This window comes from Myxocyprinus asiaticus, chromosome 32, assembly GCF_019703515.2.
Source record: "Myxocyprinus asiaticus isolate MX2 ecotype Aquarium Trade chromosome 32, UBuf_Myxa_2, whole genome shotgun sequence".
NCBI classification, from domain to species: domain Eukaryota; kingdom Metazoa; phylum Chordata; class Actinopteri; order Cypriniformes; family Catostomidae; genus Myxocyprinus; species Myxocyprinus asiaticus.
This window is the reverse complement of record NC_059375.1, coordinates 34551646-34566777: the sequence shown is the minus strand read 5'-3', so window position 1 is coordinate 34566777 and position 15132 is coordinate 34551646. Positions and strand designations below refer to the sequence as shown.

Below are 15132 nucleotides of genomic sequence, written 5' to 3'. Positions count from 1 at the left end.
TTATACAAAAATTTGAAAATGTTGTTTAAAGCATTTTCACACCACAGGACATGCCAACTTCCCAAAACATTGTACGTGCAAAATATAAAATTAATGACAGTGAATGTTTGGCAAAAAAAAAAAAAAAAACAATGAAAGCTTGTCAAGACCACTTGGGCTCAGAAGCGTTCAGTCGGGCAGGATAATAATGTGGGAAATCTCACCAATAAAATAATCTGAATTTGCTTTTTTTCCCTTATTTTTATAAAAACCTGTTTCCTAAACCAGCATGTAGAAGAACGCACATTAGGAAGAGCAGGAGCTGTCAGGTCAAAAGATGCTAAACTAATTCTAAAATTTCCACCAATATCTCCAGAAGAAGATATCAATACCACAGTTAGGTTTAAAAGTAAATAAATATACTATACAGCCATAAAACATTGTGTTCGAAGCAGTCAACACTTGTAGCTTTAGAATTATGCCTGAAAATGCTGTAATGCACTTTCATTGCCTAGCGTAAATAAGGGACCATCTGAAAATTCTCCACACTGCACTAAAACATCGACGGTGTCCAAGCATTCATTCAATTGACATGTAAGTTATACATAAAAAGTCCATTTTGCACAGTAGGAGAATATTCAGCAAATGAACAAACTTAAAACTAACTTCATCCCCTTCTCTCCACTCCAAAATTTACAGGGGTCACTGGGAGGACCAGGCTTATTGACACATGGGCACAGCCCCCCCTCCCCCTTAGAACCGCCATTGATAAGAAGAGATTGCAAATTGTCTTTTTATGTTTATACAAATATTGTACAATTGTTTTGACCTTCTGTATGTTTGGTAACTTTCAGGTAATTGTGATATTGTGGAGCTAAAGCTTTTGGAGCAGGTAAAAGCTGTGTGTGAGTACTGTGACCATGACTGGTACAGAGTTTATCTGCTCCGAGCGCTCAACAGGCATGCTGGCATGGACTGTCTACAAGTGCTGATCAGCAGCGCTGATTATGAATGGATCTTCCCTGCTGAGATACTACGCCTTCATGTACGACCAATACAAATGATCTTTGACAAGTTCTCATTGGTTCTAGTATTCTGAAGAAATACAGTAATGTTTGTTTGTAAAAGTTTTATTTTGTAAAGATTTAGGGCTTTTTTTTTGTTAAGACAGCTCAGTTATCACTGTGGTTTTGTCCTTTCTACAGAGGTTGATTCCTGCAGAGGTGGATCGGTTTTTGTGTTGTGGTCAGTCATACCGGATTCTTAGAGATGGAGTCGGACAAGCACTGCAGGAAGGCAGGACTGATGGGCTGAAAGATGCCCTACAGGTCAGAGTCTCCTGCTATAATAAACATACAACACATACAAAAAACATATTGTGTGATCAAAAAAGCCTTCTTAGGGTTAAGACTTAAGACTAACATTTGAAATGTAAAGCATATGATACTGTACAAGTCTTAAAGCTAATGGTTAATTATAGGTAGCAGCTAATGATAAGAGAGCTTCATAGCAGAGGTCTGATTAAGAACATGTTTGACAATGGCATGTGTTTTGACATGTGATGATATGATGTTATATTTTCCTTGGAAATTGAGTACAAGTATTTATTTCAGGCAATGGGCAGTTCAGGCTCTTTGAAAAGCGCCTTGCTGACTCTAGCTGTGTTCAGACAGGTCACCTGTCGTCTCATGTCATCTGAAAGAGAAATCTATCCTCAAGCACAGGTAAAAGTGGGTTAGACAAAGAGAGAATTAAAAGTGAAGTGTGTCATTTTTTCAAAAGGGGCAGGAGGAGTGTTTGGGAGAAATGTTTGAAAACGATTATTATTTTTGCAATTCCATTTGGTGCCACAAGAGGCTCACTGTAACTTTTAGGGGACAGCATGCAAAACACTCTGCACTGGCAGACCAAGACTTTGTGTTTTTAAATTTCTGTGAGCCAATGCAATTAATTCATGTATTAATTTCCTATCTCAACAGGAGATAAACTTCTTGAAGGACTTTATTAGAGAGAACGTATCAGGACATGTCAGAGACCTCTGCACTGCCCTCTTAGCCAATCAGATTGGAGGACCAGGATCTCACCTGAGTCTCAACGCAGGTGTACCTTCTCAACGTCGCCCTCTGCTGGAGCTCCTGTTGCATGCCAGTGTAGTGTTTCACAGTGGCAACAGACTGCTCAGTCCACTCCACTTGATTTCCTCTCAACCTCAGAACATGACAGTAAGGACTCAGTTACAGTAATGAATAAGCCACATTTAGGAGGTATAATTCAAGTGATTTGCATTTGATTGGCGATCTGCCAATTTTATTTTCACCTTTAAGTAATTCCAAATATAAATGGCTGTTGCAGTTTACTACTAATGACACGCAGCTACACTATATGAAGTTTAATAAGTGTTTTACATCTCATTTGATGATGTGAAATCGTATATCACATATCATCATTTTGTAATTATATCTGGGTTTCTTTAGCTTAACTGGTAGAGCATGCTACTAGCAATACCAAAGTCATGGGTCTGATTCCCAGGTAACATACAAGCTGATAAAATGTAAACCTTGAATGCATTAGAAGTCACTTTGGGAAAAAAGCGTCTTAAGTGTAAATGTAAAACATGAGCCATCAGCCATCCTGCACTCTATATTTTTTGGTATCGGCATCTGCCATTAAAACACCTATGTGGTCCACCACTAATAATCATGAATTTTTCCACATTTGCTCAGGGAGCCTTTTTACCCACTATGCCGGACGACCACACCAGTGAGGTCCAGAAGTGGCTCAAAGAGAAAAAACTAAAGATGTATTGTGAGTGGGACTTTCCATGGCGAGATTGAATAGCTTCAATACTCTTCTTTTTTTTTTTTCTAACTATTGACCACAATAATTTTTCTTTGCTGCCTTATAGATTGTGCTAATGGTCATGCATGCTTTGTGGGAGAGGTGAGAAATTTATTTATTTTTTCTGTCATTTTTATATATATAAAAAATTATACAATGTTCAAGGAATAATTGAGTGTGATCTTGTATTTATATCCATTTATTTAGTGTGGTAAACCAGTGACTTTGTCAAATTGTGCCACATGTGGAGTGCGTATAGGAGGCCACAATTATAACCCAGTGGCAGGTTTTACTGAAGCCCATGAAATCACAGACCAGACACAACCAGGACATATATTGGGGGAAGCTGAAAACCGGTCTGAAGCCCCACACAGGAACCTGTCTCTTGCACAATCTTGTGTCCTCCGCCTATGTCTTCACCTGGCCATGTTGCAAGGGGCCATTCACCACCAGCAGGTAAAATGGTTTGAAGGAGCCATCTCTGCTGAAAGTTAACTTCTTACTCATGCAATTTGTGCATTATTCATACCTAAGTATTACTAACTAAGGTCTTGACTCTTCTCAGGGCATCAGATCTATGATCCACCCAACTGTTAAGGATGTCTATGAGTTCCTCTGGCAACATCTTGAAAAGGACATGAAGGTTCTTGGGAAGACTTTAAATCTTAATATGGATGACACTGCCATCATAGTGCATCTGATCCTCAACTGGGTTTTACAAACAACAACAGGTCTGAATATTGATTAATATTTGACTAATGTTAAACATTCTCCTATGTCACATACATTTCAGTTATAGCATTAAAATAATATGGATGGAAGTAGTTGTCCACAAGTGTAAACAAATTATCTTAACAGAAAACCTAAGTTGATGTTAAAAATGTTGTTTTGTTTTTTTAAGATACTAAAGCCAGTTAAAAGTTGCAGCCTTTAAAAGGCAAGCCAAATGTGTAGTCATAAATTACTGCAACTGAAGAATAACCACAAAAAAATACTTCCCCTATAATGATTTCTATGGTGGGTTTCTATACAATATAAAAACACTGACACCTTTTTCTCTGTGCCAGGTGGTGTCCAGGATCTGTCATCACGCAGGTCCAGAGAGCAGTGGGAGAGTACAGTCTGTAATTCAGTCATCAGTCCTGTTTTACAGGTCAGACTTGATACTGCATAACGCATGCAGTGAACCATTTGAAAAATAGGGGGGATATATTCACTCATGAGTCTTTGAAAAGGACTGATTCTCTTCTAAAAAGTGGAGGAGGCAAATGTATAAATATAGATTGTATTGGTTGTTACACCTCTAGTGAATATAAAGTGGCCCACAAAAAACGCTTAAAAATTTATGAATGTCTTTGCATTAAATAAATAGTTTTTACTTGGTCACCGAAAACGTTTTGTACGTGCAAAATATAAAATTAATGACAGTGAATATTTGGCAAAAAAAAACAAAACAATGAAAGCTTGTCAAGACCACTTGGGCTCAGAAGCGTTCAGTCGGGCAGGATAATAATGTGGGAAATCTCACCAATAAAATAATCTGAATTTGCTTTTTTTCCCTTATTTTTATAAAAACCTGTTTTCTAAACCAGCATGTAGAAGAACGCACATTAGGAAGAACTAAAGCAGGAGCTGTCAGGTCAAAAGATGCTAAACTAATTCAAAAATTTCCACCAATATCTCCAGAAGAAGATATCAATACCACAGTTAGGTTTAAAAGTAAATAAATATACGTTTTGTTCTTGCACGTTCTTTTGCACTTTTTTGGCCTCTTAATAAATATCCTGGAAGATTGTTTCTATGGACATTGTGTGCGAGATTTTTCTTAAATAACAAAATATCAAACCAAGTTACATTTGTATTCAAATGACACTAGACCTTTTCTCAGAACTAACTTTTTTGCAGTTACTTTTAACCAGCTGGCCCCAAGGTCATTTTTAGTGGATGTATGATCACACAGGTGTCCATAGTTTGGTCATTTCAGTATAGACCCATATTCTTATATATATACTTTAAAAAGTATATATACTTATATATTTTATACTTTTTTTTGTTTTTGTTTTTTTGCATAAAAATTTGCTTGTGCTATCATTCTTTTTTTCTCCCTTTTTCTCCCCACTTTGGAATGCCCAATTCCCAATGCGCTAAAGTCCTCGTGGTGGCGTAGTGACTCGCCTCAATCTGGGTGTCGGAGGACGAATCTCAGTTGCCTCCGCATCCGAGACCATCAATCCGCGCATCTTATCCCGTGGGTTGTTGAGCGCGTTACCGCGGAGACATAGCGCGTGTGGAGGCTTCACGCTATTCTCCGCAGTATCCACGCTCAACTCACCACGCGCCACACCGAGAGCGAGAACCACATTATAGTGACCACAAGTAGGTTACTCCATGTGACTCTACCCTCCCTAGCAACCGGGCCAATTTGGTAGCTTAGGAGACCTGGCTGGAGTCACTCAGCACATCCTAGATTCGAACTCGCGACTCCAGGAGTGGTAGTCAGCGTCTTTACTCGCTGAGCTACCCAGGCCCCCCAATTGTGCTATCTTTCTTAAAGATGAATGTTTCTCGGTAGGATATTGTGTGATCAAGGCAATGACATTACTACATTTTTAAGTGTTTAACTTCTTTTTTCAGTTTGACAATTCAATTACAGAACATAACTGTGAATGCATGTACTTTGCTTGGGTCAAACTGAGCCTTTGCCTGTTTTCAGGATTTGAACAAGAATTTAGGTAGTGCACAGGATCTGATTGCAGCTGATAACAGACTCTCTGACAGCCCCTTGATGAAGGTGCTCAGGGGAGACCCTAAAACATTCCTTCATCTCCCCACAAACTGCCCCACCCAGCACTCTGCCTTCTGGAGCCCTTCACCTGTGCTAACGGTGGAAAGTTTCTCCCAGCAAATAGATCACAGTCAAACACCCCTGCTTAGCCTTTTTCTCAGTAAGGTAAGTTTACAGAGGGCTTTCACTGGTATATTATTTATTATTAGCAGATGTAGCATTATTTTGAACTGCTATATTGACCATTCTCTTAAAGCTGAAGTGTGTAATTTCTATGGAATTTAAATATTCCCCAAGATTATTCGGACAAACAGCTAGTCTCACCCCAAAACTCACAACATTGAGTAATGTATTGAATAGGCTGGGAAATGTAACATTAGCAAAGTTTCAGGAAGTTGAAAAAAATGGATACTGCATTAATTGCTTTAATTGTTTTTCATTTGTTAAACTGTTAACTATTAATTACATAAATTAATGCGTTAAAAAAAAAAAAAAAAATTACGCAATTAATAAAGTATTCTTTTTTTTATTTCCTGAAGCTTTATTAATGTTTTTCCCCAATTTCCATGAGGGAACACGCTCGACTCGACTGCATATCCTAGCAGAGAATCTGATTGTGTGGAGCAGTACATGCTTATTCATTACGTGCTACTTATGTCTCGGGCATAATAAATACAGGTGCGTATTTACTGTATGGAAAATGGACACTTCAGCCGCAAGTGGTGAGCCAGGTGTGGGAGAAATACAGGCAAGCTGCCGTATCTCTTCGCATCTCCCGAAAACGCTCGCTCACTGTCCGAGAGAGACCCAGCATGTGCGTGATAAAGACTGAACAACAGCCAGAGAAAATAATAGTTTTGAGATTTTAAACTTCAGCATTCAATTTGTTTTATATCTATTATTATTATTATTTATTATTATTTTATGTCTAATAATGCATTGACTGTGCACTTAAGTTTATCTTGCCAATAAAGCTTGATATGAGTTGAATCTGACCATTTGATCCTATTATTAAAAAAATCCGCTATATTTGCCAAATGATTTTGCTCAACTTTTAAATACAGTATGTCCAGTGATTTTATGGCATTCATACATATACTTATCAAAGATTTAAATCTGAAAATTAACCTTATGCGCAAAAAACTGAACATTTTAACAAGTACATATTTAAATAATTAAAATAAATGATGACTAACCAATTTCTTGCAAGTTCTTTGAAACGAAGTATAAAGTAAATACTGTGTATTTTAATGTTTGTTCAGATGTACCGTATGTCATGATTGATCACGATTAATCACAGAAAACTGTGCTATTAATTAGTTAAAAAATTGTAATTGATTAATAGACCTAGTTTTGAGTAATGCTTTGATAGAGCAATGTTTTAATAGTGCCACAGTGTTTACGCTTTACAGGGAGATCAAGCTAGGAATTGTATACTCATAGTTGTTTTATATTTTTCTTGTTGAATGTCCTGATTCATTGGTAATATGTCACATTATGGAATAAAATGTTTGCCAATGTTTCATGTTAACTTCAAAACATTTTCCTAAACTTGCATCTCTATGTGTGTGTTTATGTTGATCAGGTGCACTGCATAAGACAGCTGGTCCATTTGCCAGCTCTTGCTGCCCTGTTGTCTGATCTAGTGAAAGTACTGCCTCCAGTCTCTGAAACCCAGACTCACACCATCACGACAGTGCTACATAGTATTCCTGCTGGTCTGTCATACTTATTCATACAACATGACTGTCATTGCTTCTACTCACTGGTGGACATAACCAGTTGATTGAGTTATGCATTTTATGTAGGGATGTGTGGAACGACTAATTTCATTGATGCTTAAACGAAACTTTTGGAGCCGACTAGTCTAAAACTAAACCAACTTTCAGAAAACAGTAAAAAAAAAAATTTTGTTTATGCGACCCATTTCAAATACTTAATCTATTCCAAATCCGACGCTAAATTCTGCTGAAAAGGGGCATTTATCTGCGACGTGCTCACCTGCATTATCATCATTTTACATTAAATATGGAACATGACATGCATTCACCTTTAGCGAATACAGGTTTATTTATTGAAAACAATTGAATGAATAGTGCAGGACCAATAGCGCAACCCAAATAGCCTATTCTAAATGGAATTCACCAAGTAAAAGTTACTTAACATATTAAAACAGTCAGGACATTGTTGAAAATAATGAATATGTAGGCTAAGCCGAATCTACGAGAGAGAAAAAATGCGCTGAAAAGTTGCTCGTATTTCATGACGTGCAGTCGTGCATTAGCCATTGATCTAATATGACAGCTGTTTGGTAAAGAACGTTAACCAATAACAGTTACGATGTAAAAAAAACAAAAACAAAAAAATGCTATAGGATAGAAAAAATAGTCCTGTGATGTAGACTAAAATAAACCTAATGTATTCTAAACATGACCTGCACACAGAAGAAAAGTTAGTTTATCCCGCTAAGCAGTCGGCATCTCGTTGAAAATAGCCTCCTTAATCAACAGATTAAAAAAATGACATTCTTAGCCTAAAACAGTAATTTTCTGACTACTTAATCAAAAGCATACATTTTTGGATGAGCAAAGTTAACACGTCAACATGGTCCGGTGAAAAATGGTACTTGACTCACCTGAGGCAGCTATCCTGCACTTGAGAAAGCCCGATCAGCGGGGAATAAACTTATAAGCACACATAGATTTAAAGAAGACTCAAATGTGAAAACTTCCGACTTTCAAGCCATTATTTCCCGTACCACCACCGAAGTGATTTCATTGCTTCTTAACTTTGCTGAGTTTGCTTGTCTAGCGAGAGGACATTTTCCTGCACGCACCACGAGTGAGAGAGATATATGGTGGTATATGTCTCATCAGTGTCGTGACTGCTATGTTGCTTGGAACTGCACCCAAGACTTTCACCCACTATTGCACTTGTGTATATGGTTGTGTGACAATAAAAGTGAAGTTGAAGTTGAAGATAAGAAGAACGTGCAGCTTGAGATGAAATGCAACTTTGTATCTGCTCCAGTTATCTTCTTTTTGTTTTTCAATAATATTTGTATTATTAATTATATTTAAAATGTGTAACATTAATATGACAGTAATTTAAGTGCAGCCTCTATAAAAATATAAAGCCAAATGTAAATGTGTAAAAATGTTGAACTGTATAATGGGGAAAAATATTAACCGACTAGTAATTCCAGTGTCGACTAGCAGCATCAGAACCGTTTATTCGACTAGTCGACTAGTCTCACACATCCCTAATTTTATGGAGATATATGACATTGTTGTATTCTGATTTATAATTGAAAATAGGTCATCAGAGGGAAATACTGTCAGAAAGAGTTGAGATCTTCATGAAGGTGTGGAACCACCTCAGAATTGAAATAGTTAATAATGGTAAGCTGCGAGAGATTTTTTATTTGGTATCCAAAGCAGCTTGCAGTACATTAAAGGCATACATTTATCAGTATATTTTTTCTGTAATTTTATGTACTAAATGACATTAAAAACACATGCAACTCAGTTGCATATAGCCAAACAGAATTGATGTCATTTGAATTATAATTTAACCATTTCAGTAATGCACCAAAATTCAATTCACAATCTATGTTTGCTGCATGTCTATTTTGTTGCAGATAATTCAAGGTTGATGTAGTAATACATAACAGAAAACAGAAACATAATAAACCTCAATCTTTAATCTGTTGAATTGCTTCATTATTTCAGCTTCAGTGGGTTTAGATCGTGCACTATGTGAAAAACCAATGACTAAGGACAGTTCTGGGCAGTTTCTCTCTCTCAGTCATCATGGACCAGGCTCATGTCTCCACGCGATCATAGATCTCCTGTCTGAAACTCACAACAGTCTTGTGCGAGAGGCCAGGAAACTCTGTCACCAGGAAGACAGGTGGGGGTTTATAAATGTTTGTTCTGCAACAGTGTTCCTGGAAGAGTGATTTTGTATGATAAAGCCTAAATGTATTTTATTGAGGCATTTCAATTGGTTGTATTTCTTCTTTCAGTGACTATAGAGTACCATTAGTGGCACTGTCTGAGAGTCAACTAGCCTTGTGTCACCCAGAAAGGGAGCTGCTCCCTCTGGTGTTAGCTAACTGCCATTACACACTAGAAAAGGGCACGCAAACAGTGAGTTCCTGTGATCATCAGGCTGTTGAGAGAGAGCTCAGTAGACGATTTTTTGCAGGAAAACCACGCATTCAAACAGTGAGTCATTTAAACCTTTCTATCAAACTAATGTGCAGTGATTCATTTGTTTCCAAATACTCATAAAAATCGCAATTAAAAATCTCACTTGCAGGACACTGATAAGTATCTGAGAAGACACCATCAGAATTTTTCAGAAGTCCTTAATGAAGTTAGAGCCAAAATACCTCAGGTAATATTTTTAGCCTCTTTTGTGACAATTCACTTAATGTTTTCTTAAAAATGGTAGGCCTCAGTAGACTTTCTGGGCCAACTGAAAGTGTTACATGTCAAACAAACAAACACATTTTTTTTTTTTTTTTTACATACTTTAATATTCCTGAGTGTATGTAAATGTTCTGGGGAGAAAATATCACTGTTTTCTGTTTATGGAAGCCTCATTTTTCCCATCTGTTTGACAGGAATCACTAAAGGGCTCTGTTCTCAGCTCCATGAGATCCATGCTGCGCTCATTCACTGATGTGTGTGACGCAGTTTATGCTGTGGAGATTGGGCTCCGTTTTCTGGGTAAAACTGGAGGAGACCCACAGGTTCTGCTGCTATCCTATCTTCTGGACTCGCTGAAAATGGACCAACACATCTCAAGCAGCATAGCTGAGGTAAGACACTCAAACATTAGAGTTAACTGAGTGGACTTTTACTGAGTTTGTCCCTTTATTCTCTGTTCTTAGATGATCTTATGCTTAGATTTGATCATAGTAGAGGAATAGTTCACCAAAAAAAGAGAATTCTCTCATCATTTACTCACCCTCATGCCTTCCCAGATGTGTATGACTTTCTTTCTTCTGCAGAATAGAAACAAAGATTTTTAGAAGAGCTCAGCTCTGTGGGTCCATATAATGCAAGTGAATGGTGACCAAACTTTTGAAGCTCCAATAAATGTGGCATGTATTCTGAAGCGATCAAACTGGTTTTGGGTGAGAACAGACCAAAAATGTAACTAATTTTCACTTTAAATCTTGACATCAGCATGATTTATAAGCTTGATTACACTTCCTAACACCATCTAGCATTTTGCGCATGCGTCAATCACTAGGAAGTGTAATTGAGTTTGAAATCATGATCATGCCTAGTGACTGCATTGGCAAGATGTGCAGTGAAAAAGGAGTTACATTTTGGTCTTTTCTCCCCCAAAACCGATTGGATCGCTTCCAAAGAAGGATTAAACCACTGGAGTCTTATGGATTACCTTTTTTGCAGCCTTTATTTGCTGTTTGTATCTTCAAAATTTTGGTCACCATTCACTTGCATTGTACTGTATGGACCTACAGAGCTGAGATATTCTTCTAAAAATGTTCGTTTGTGTTCAGCAGAAGAAAGAAAGTCATACACATGTGGGGTGGCATGTAAATGATGAGAGAATTTTCCTTTTACCAAGCCGGTACTTGCCACTTTTATCATATCACCTATCTACTTCTGTAATTTGATTCCACCTTTTGGTGTTTCAGGCTTTGAAGGAGAACCGGCTGAGTCAGTGCACAGCCACCTGGCAGCTCCTTACCTGCTGGAAGAGTGAACAGATGATGAGGAGAGGACAGGTAAATTGACATTTAGCCAAGATGTGATGAAACATACAAGAAGGTCGTTATGAGACACAATGACCGCTGTCACAGAGTATATTTGCGTAAACTATATAGTAGTAACATTCCAAATACATTCCAATTTTTGTTTCTAGCATTTGTTTCTTTGTGATCCCTAAACACTTTTCTAAATTCAAGCCACTTGACTAGAATTTTACAGATGTATTAGGAGCCAATAGAAAGTAGCCTACGCTTCAAAAATGTTTGGATTATTACAAAATAAGGTATAATCATTGCTCAAAATAATCCTATTATATAAAGCAACATTATTTATTTAGTTTGATAAGCTATATGCACAAATAACTTAATATAACAAAATAAGTCTATAATAAATATTAATTTAACAAAATAAGTCCCTTGCACAGGCAGCTAATCTCTATTGCTTGTGTATTGGAAAACAATAGGACCAAATAAAAAAGCCTCCTTCTGCTCAGCTATTTAGCAGGTCACTAATCTGACTCCATTAGCACTAACCTCTGTTGACCTCTTTGATTGACCCTAAACAGGGTAGAGAGAGTGGACATATGATAGTTGTAAATCCAAGGGAAACTGTTGGTCAAAGTGTGCCAAGTTTTAATTACTGTGCATGTGCCACAGTGCACAGTTCAAAGACTACTTAACACAGTATCTTCTAAATAGCTTGGCATGATATTCGATTGTCTTATTAAATGTTGCATTATGATGGAAGTGAACCTTGTGTTGTCGGATGTTTTTTGCATCGTCATTCAAGAACATAATAATATTAAAGTTTTAATATTTATTGCTTGCAGGAAGTATTTCAATGTTTCTGTAATTACTTTCAATATTTCAATGAACAATTCACAGGATCCATTCCAGCGGCTGTCCAAAGAATTTAGAAAGAAACTAACTTCAGAGGAGAGAAAGGAGGTGAAGGTTTTCCTTGGAGTCACAGACATTGATATTCTCTCTCTGGAACTGCATGAGATCCTTCAACTCAAGACCAACAGCACTGTGGAAGATGGCTTCGCTCCACACTGGGAGTAAGAACTGATTTTTATGTATCAATTACCCTGCAGCCCAGCCTTCTGTACTCACCATTTGTGAGTGTGGGTTTAATAAACTCACCACAAAAGGCAAAGTAGTCCTAACAATATTTCTCACAAATGTTAGATGGCATATATTAGGAAATACACCAAAAAGGACCCTATAACATTTAGTGTCAAGCCCTACACAAACACAAAGAGACTTAAGGGTCTTTTAAGTTTGTACCCAGAATGGGCATTTTCAATCACAACAATGCAGACCAACCAAACCTATCACACTGGTCCCTCAGGGACCTGTGGGCTTTAGACCTACTGGAGGCACACTTTGACCCCTCCAGGCTCCCATCTGTCAGTGTGCCCCACTATGGTTACCTACTGAGCAGGCAGCTGGTCGGAGAGAGAAAAGGAATTCATGTGCTTAGAACAATAGATTCCAATGCTAACTGTTGATCCTAATGCCCACCAAACACTGAAACCCCCCTCTTTCTGTTTCCCACCACATAGCATCAAGTCCACCATGGAACTCCATTTGGAGGAGAAGAACATCACATCTTTTCCTGGTCTAGACATTCTTCCAGAGGAAATTACCCTGGCTAAAGCTGCAGAAATCTGGACACTTGCAGTGGGATTCAAACGATAAAATGTTCCTCTGTTAGAGCCAAACCTAACAGAAACAAATTCATAATGCGAACAAGTGATTAATGCAAATGTTTAAAGATCGGGCCCACTTTGATATCATTCAGATGTTGCTGCCTTTGTTATTTCTGATTGGAATTAACTCTTGGCCTTTGTAGAGAGCAAGACTATGACTCATTTCATTTTTGTTATTGTTAATACAATATATTACAAATAATTTGTGTTTACAGACTGTGAATCTGTCTTCATAATGTCAAGCACTTAAATGTTTAAGGGATTTGTATAAATCTTTGATTTACGGAACAAGAATTAATTGAACAACTATTGTTATAGCACCTTGCCTCTTTGTTTTTAATTACGTTTGTTTTTTTCTGATTAACAATTTTTTATTGATTAATATATTAAACACAGAAAAACAAAATATATATACACAGAATTAATATTTAACCCCCACTATTACCCCTCCCAATCCCCAACCCCACCCTGGCCCTCAACAACACCCCAGTGGTCATACATGATTATAGACGCAAATTTTATATATATATATAATATATATATATATATATATATATATATATATATATATATATATATATATATCGCACATATTACAACTGTACCTCTCTCTCCACTGCCTCTCCCTGAGAGCCCTCCAAAAATGCAGATATCTGCCCCATTTCCCCACAAACGAGTCCAATTTCCCCAGTCTTCTAGATGACCCTTCTTCAAAAGCCACCACCCTCCCCATCTCCAAGCTTCACTCCTGAAATGGGGGCACTCCAGCTGACCTCCATCCCCATAAAACTATCTGTCTGGCGATCATGACACTGGTTAGGACCCAACTCTTTATGTGACTATTCTCTACATCGATGACCGCCCCATCACCCAAAATACAGAGTCTGGGGCAAAATGAAACCCGAGTGCCCAATACATGACACACCTTCAACCAAAATTCTTGGATCTTAACACACCACCAAAAGACATGTGTTGTGTATCCATCCTCTGACTGGCATCGCCAGCAGGTGGGTGTGTTTTTAAGACCAAGACTATACATTTTAGAGGGGGCCCAATAGAATCGATGTAAAATCTTGAAGTCCATAAGGCGCACCCTTGCATCTCTAGATGCAGACTTGTCGTTTTTTTTAATCCTAGCCCACACTCTCTCCTCAATTATGTGTTTTTAATTAGGGCAGTTCACTCTAATTACACATGGCCACCATGAGATGGCACCAAGTCAAGACAGAGACTCAATGATGGCTCAAATGGCACAGACTGGAACTGAATGAGATCTCGTTCAGTTCACAAAACATGCCTGTATGCTTTGGTGAGATGAAAACCCTTAGTGATTGTTGTCTTTGCATGTGCAATTAATTCTTATGTACAATTATTGTTTGTTTTGTTTAGAGAGGCTTTTGGACACTTGGATAAATAATTTTTGTAATGCTATAGCTTTTGATTGCTTTGTCGTAATAACACCAATTTTTACAAAACAAAAGCAGAGCTACTTTATTTACACCTAGAGATGTATAATGTCAAATCAGAAAAATAAGAAAAAAACGTACATTTTTGTCTCAAGTTTTTTTTTGTGACTTTTCAGCTGTTTCTTAGGCTGAGAGTCTTATAATGTATCTTAATCTATATCATTAAAAAAAACTGAAATGTTTTCTTTAATATGATACCAAACAATGGACTTTTTTTTTTTTTTTTTTTTTGTAGAGTTATAAGCCTTTAATTTTGGGCATGCCACTGAAACAGGAAATCTTTAAAAATACCTTCAAAGCTTCAAAGTTTAGTAGTTCCTCACAAAATTAGCTACAAATATTTGATGAGCTCTTTTTTTTAATGCCATACAATGATTTTTTTTTTAAAATATAGAATATTCTTATTTTTATTACATTTAAATAATTCTATTTATTAGCATAATTACTGTGTTACCACATGGCATCTATTTAAAGTCCCTCACTATAAGTAAACTGAATAATTTATCTCGCTGGCTCGAATTGACGCCACATCTGCCACCAGTACTACGCGCCTACCAACATTGCAGTTGCGCCACGCCTCTTCACCCAGCATGCATAAAA

At 37.3% G+C, this 15132-nt stretch overlaps 1 protein-coding gene across 2 annotated transcripts in view; it reads left to right on the top strand.

Annotated features, from left to right (window-relative positions):
- The window catches only part of LOC127423573 (E3 ubiquitin-protein ligase rnf213-beta-like), a 54722-nt gene extending 40049 nt beyond the window's left edge, over window positions 1–14673 (top strand). For both annotated transcript variants that reach the window (XM_051667997.1, XM_051667995.1), the window contains 19 exons: window positions 834–1024; window positions 1185–1307; window positions 1593–1703; window positions 1959–2201; window positions 2703–2784; window positions 2885–2919; window positions 3025–3273; window positions 3383–3548; window positions 3885–3970; window positions 5531–5767; window positions 7188–7320; window positions 8920–9003; window positions 9334–9514; window positions 9630–9831; window positions 9926–10003; window positions 10233–10430; window positions 11280–11369; window positions 12237–12412; window positions 12920–14673. In XM_051667997.1, coding sequence (XP_051523957.1) covers window positions 834–1024; window positions 1185–1307; window positions 1593–1703; window positions 1959–2201; window positions 2703–2784; window positions 2885–2919; window positions 3025–3273; window positions 3383–3548; window positions 3885–3970; window positions 5531–5767; window positions 7188–7320; window positions 8920–9003; window positions 9334–9514; window positions 9630–9831; window positions 9926–10003; window positions 10233–10430; window positions 11280–11369; window positions 12237–12412; window positions 12920–13055 — 2801 coding nt within the window. In that variant the 3' untranslated portion in view covers window positions 13056–14673. The remainder of the gene's footprint in view (window positions 1–833; window positions 1025–1184; window positions 1308–1592; window positions 1704–1958; window positions 2202–2702; window positions 2785–2884; window positions 2920–3024; window positions 3274–3382; window positions 3549–3884; window positions 3971–5530; window positions 5768–7187; window positions 7321–8919; window positions 9004–9333; window positions 9515–9629; window positions 9832–9925; window positions 10004–10232; window positions 10431–11279; window positions 11370–12236; window positions 12413–12919) is intronic.
- The last annotated feature ends 459 nt before the right edge of the window (window positions 14674–15132 follow it).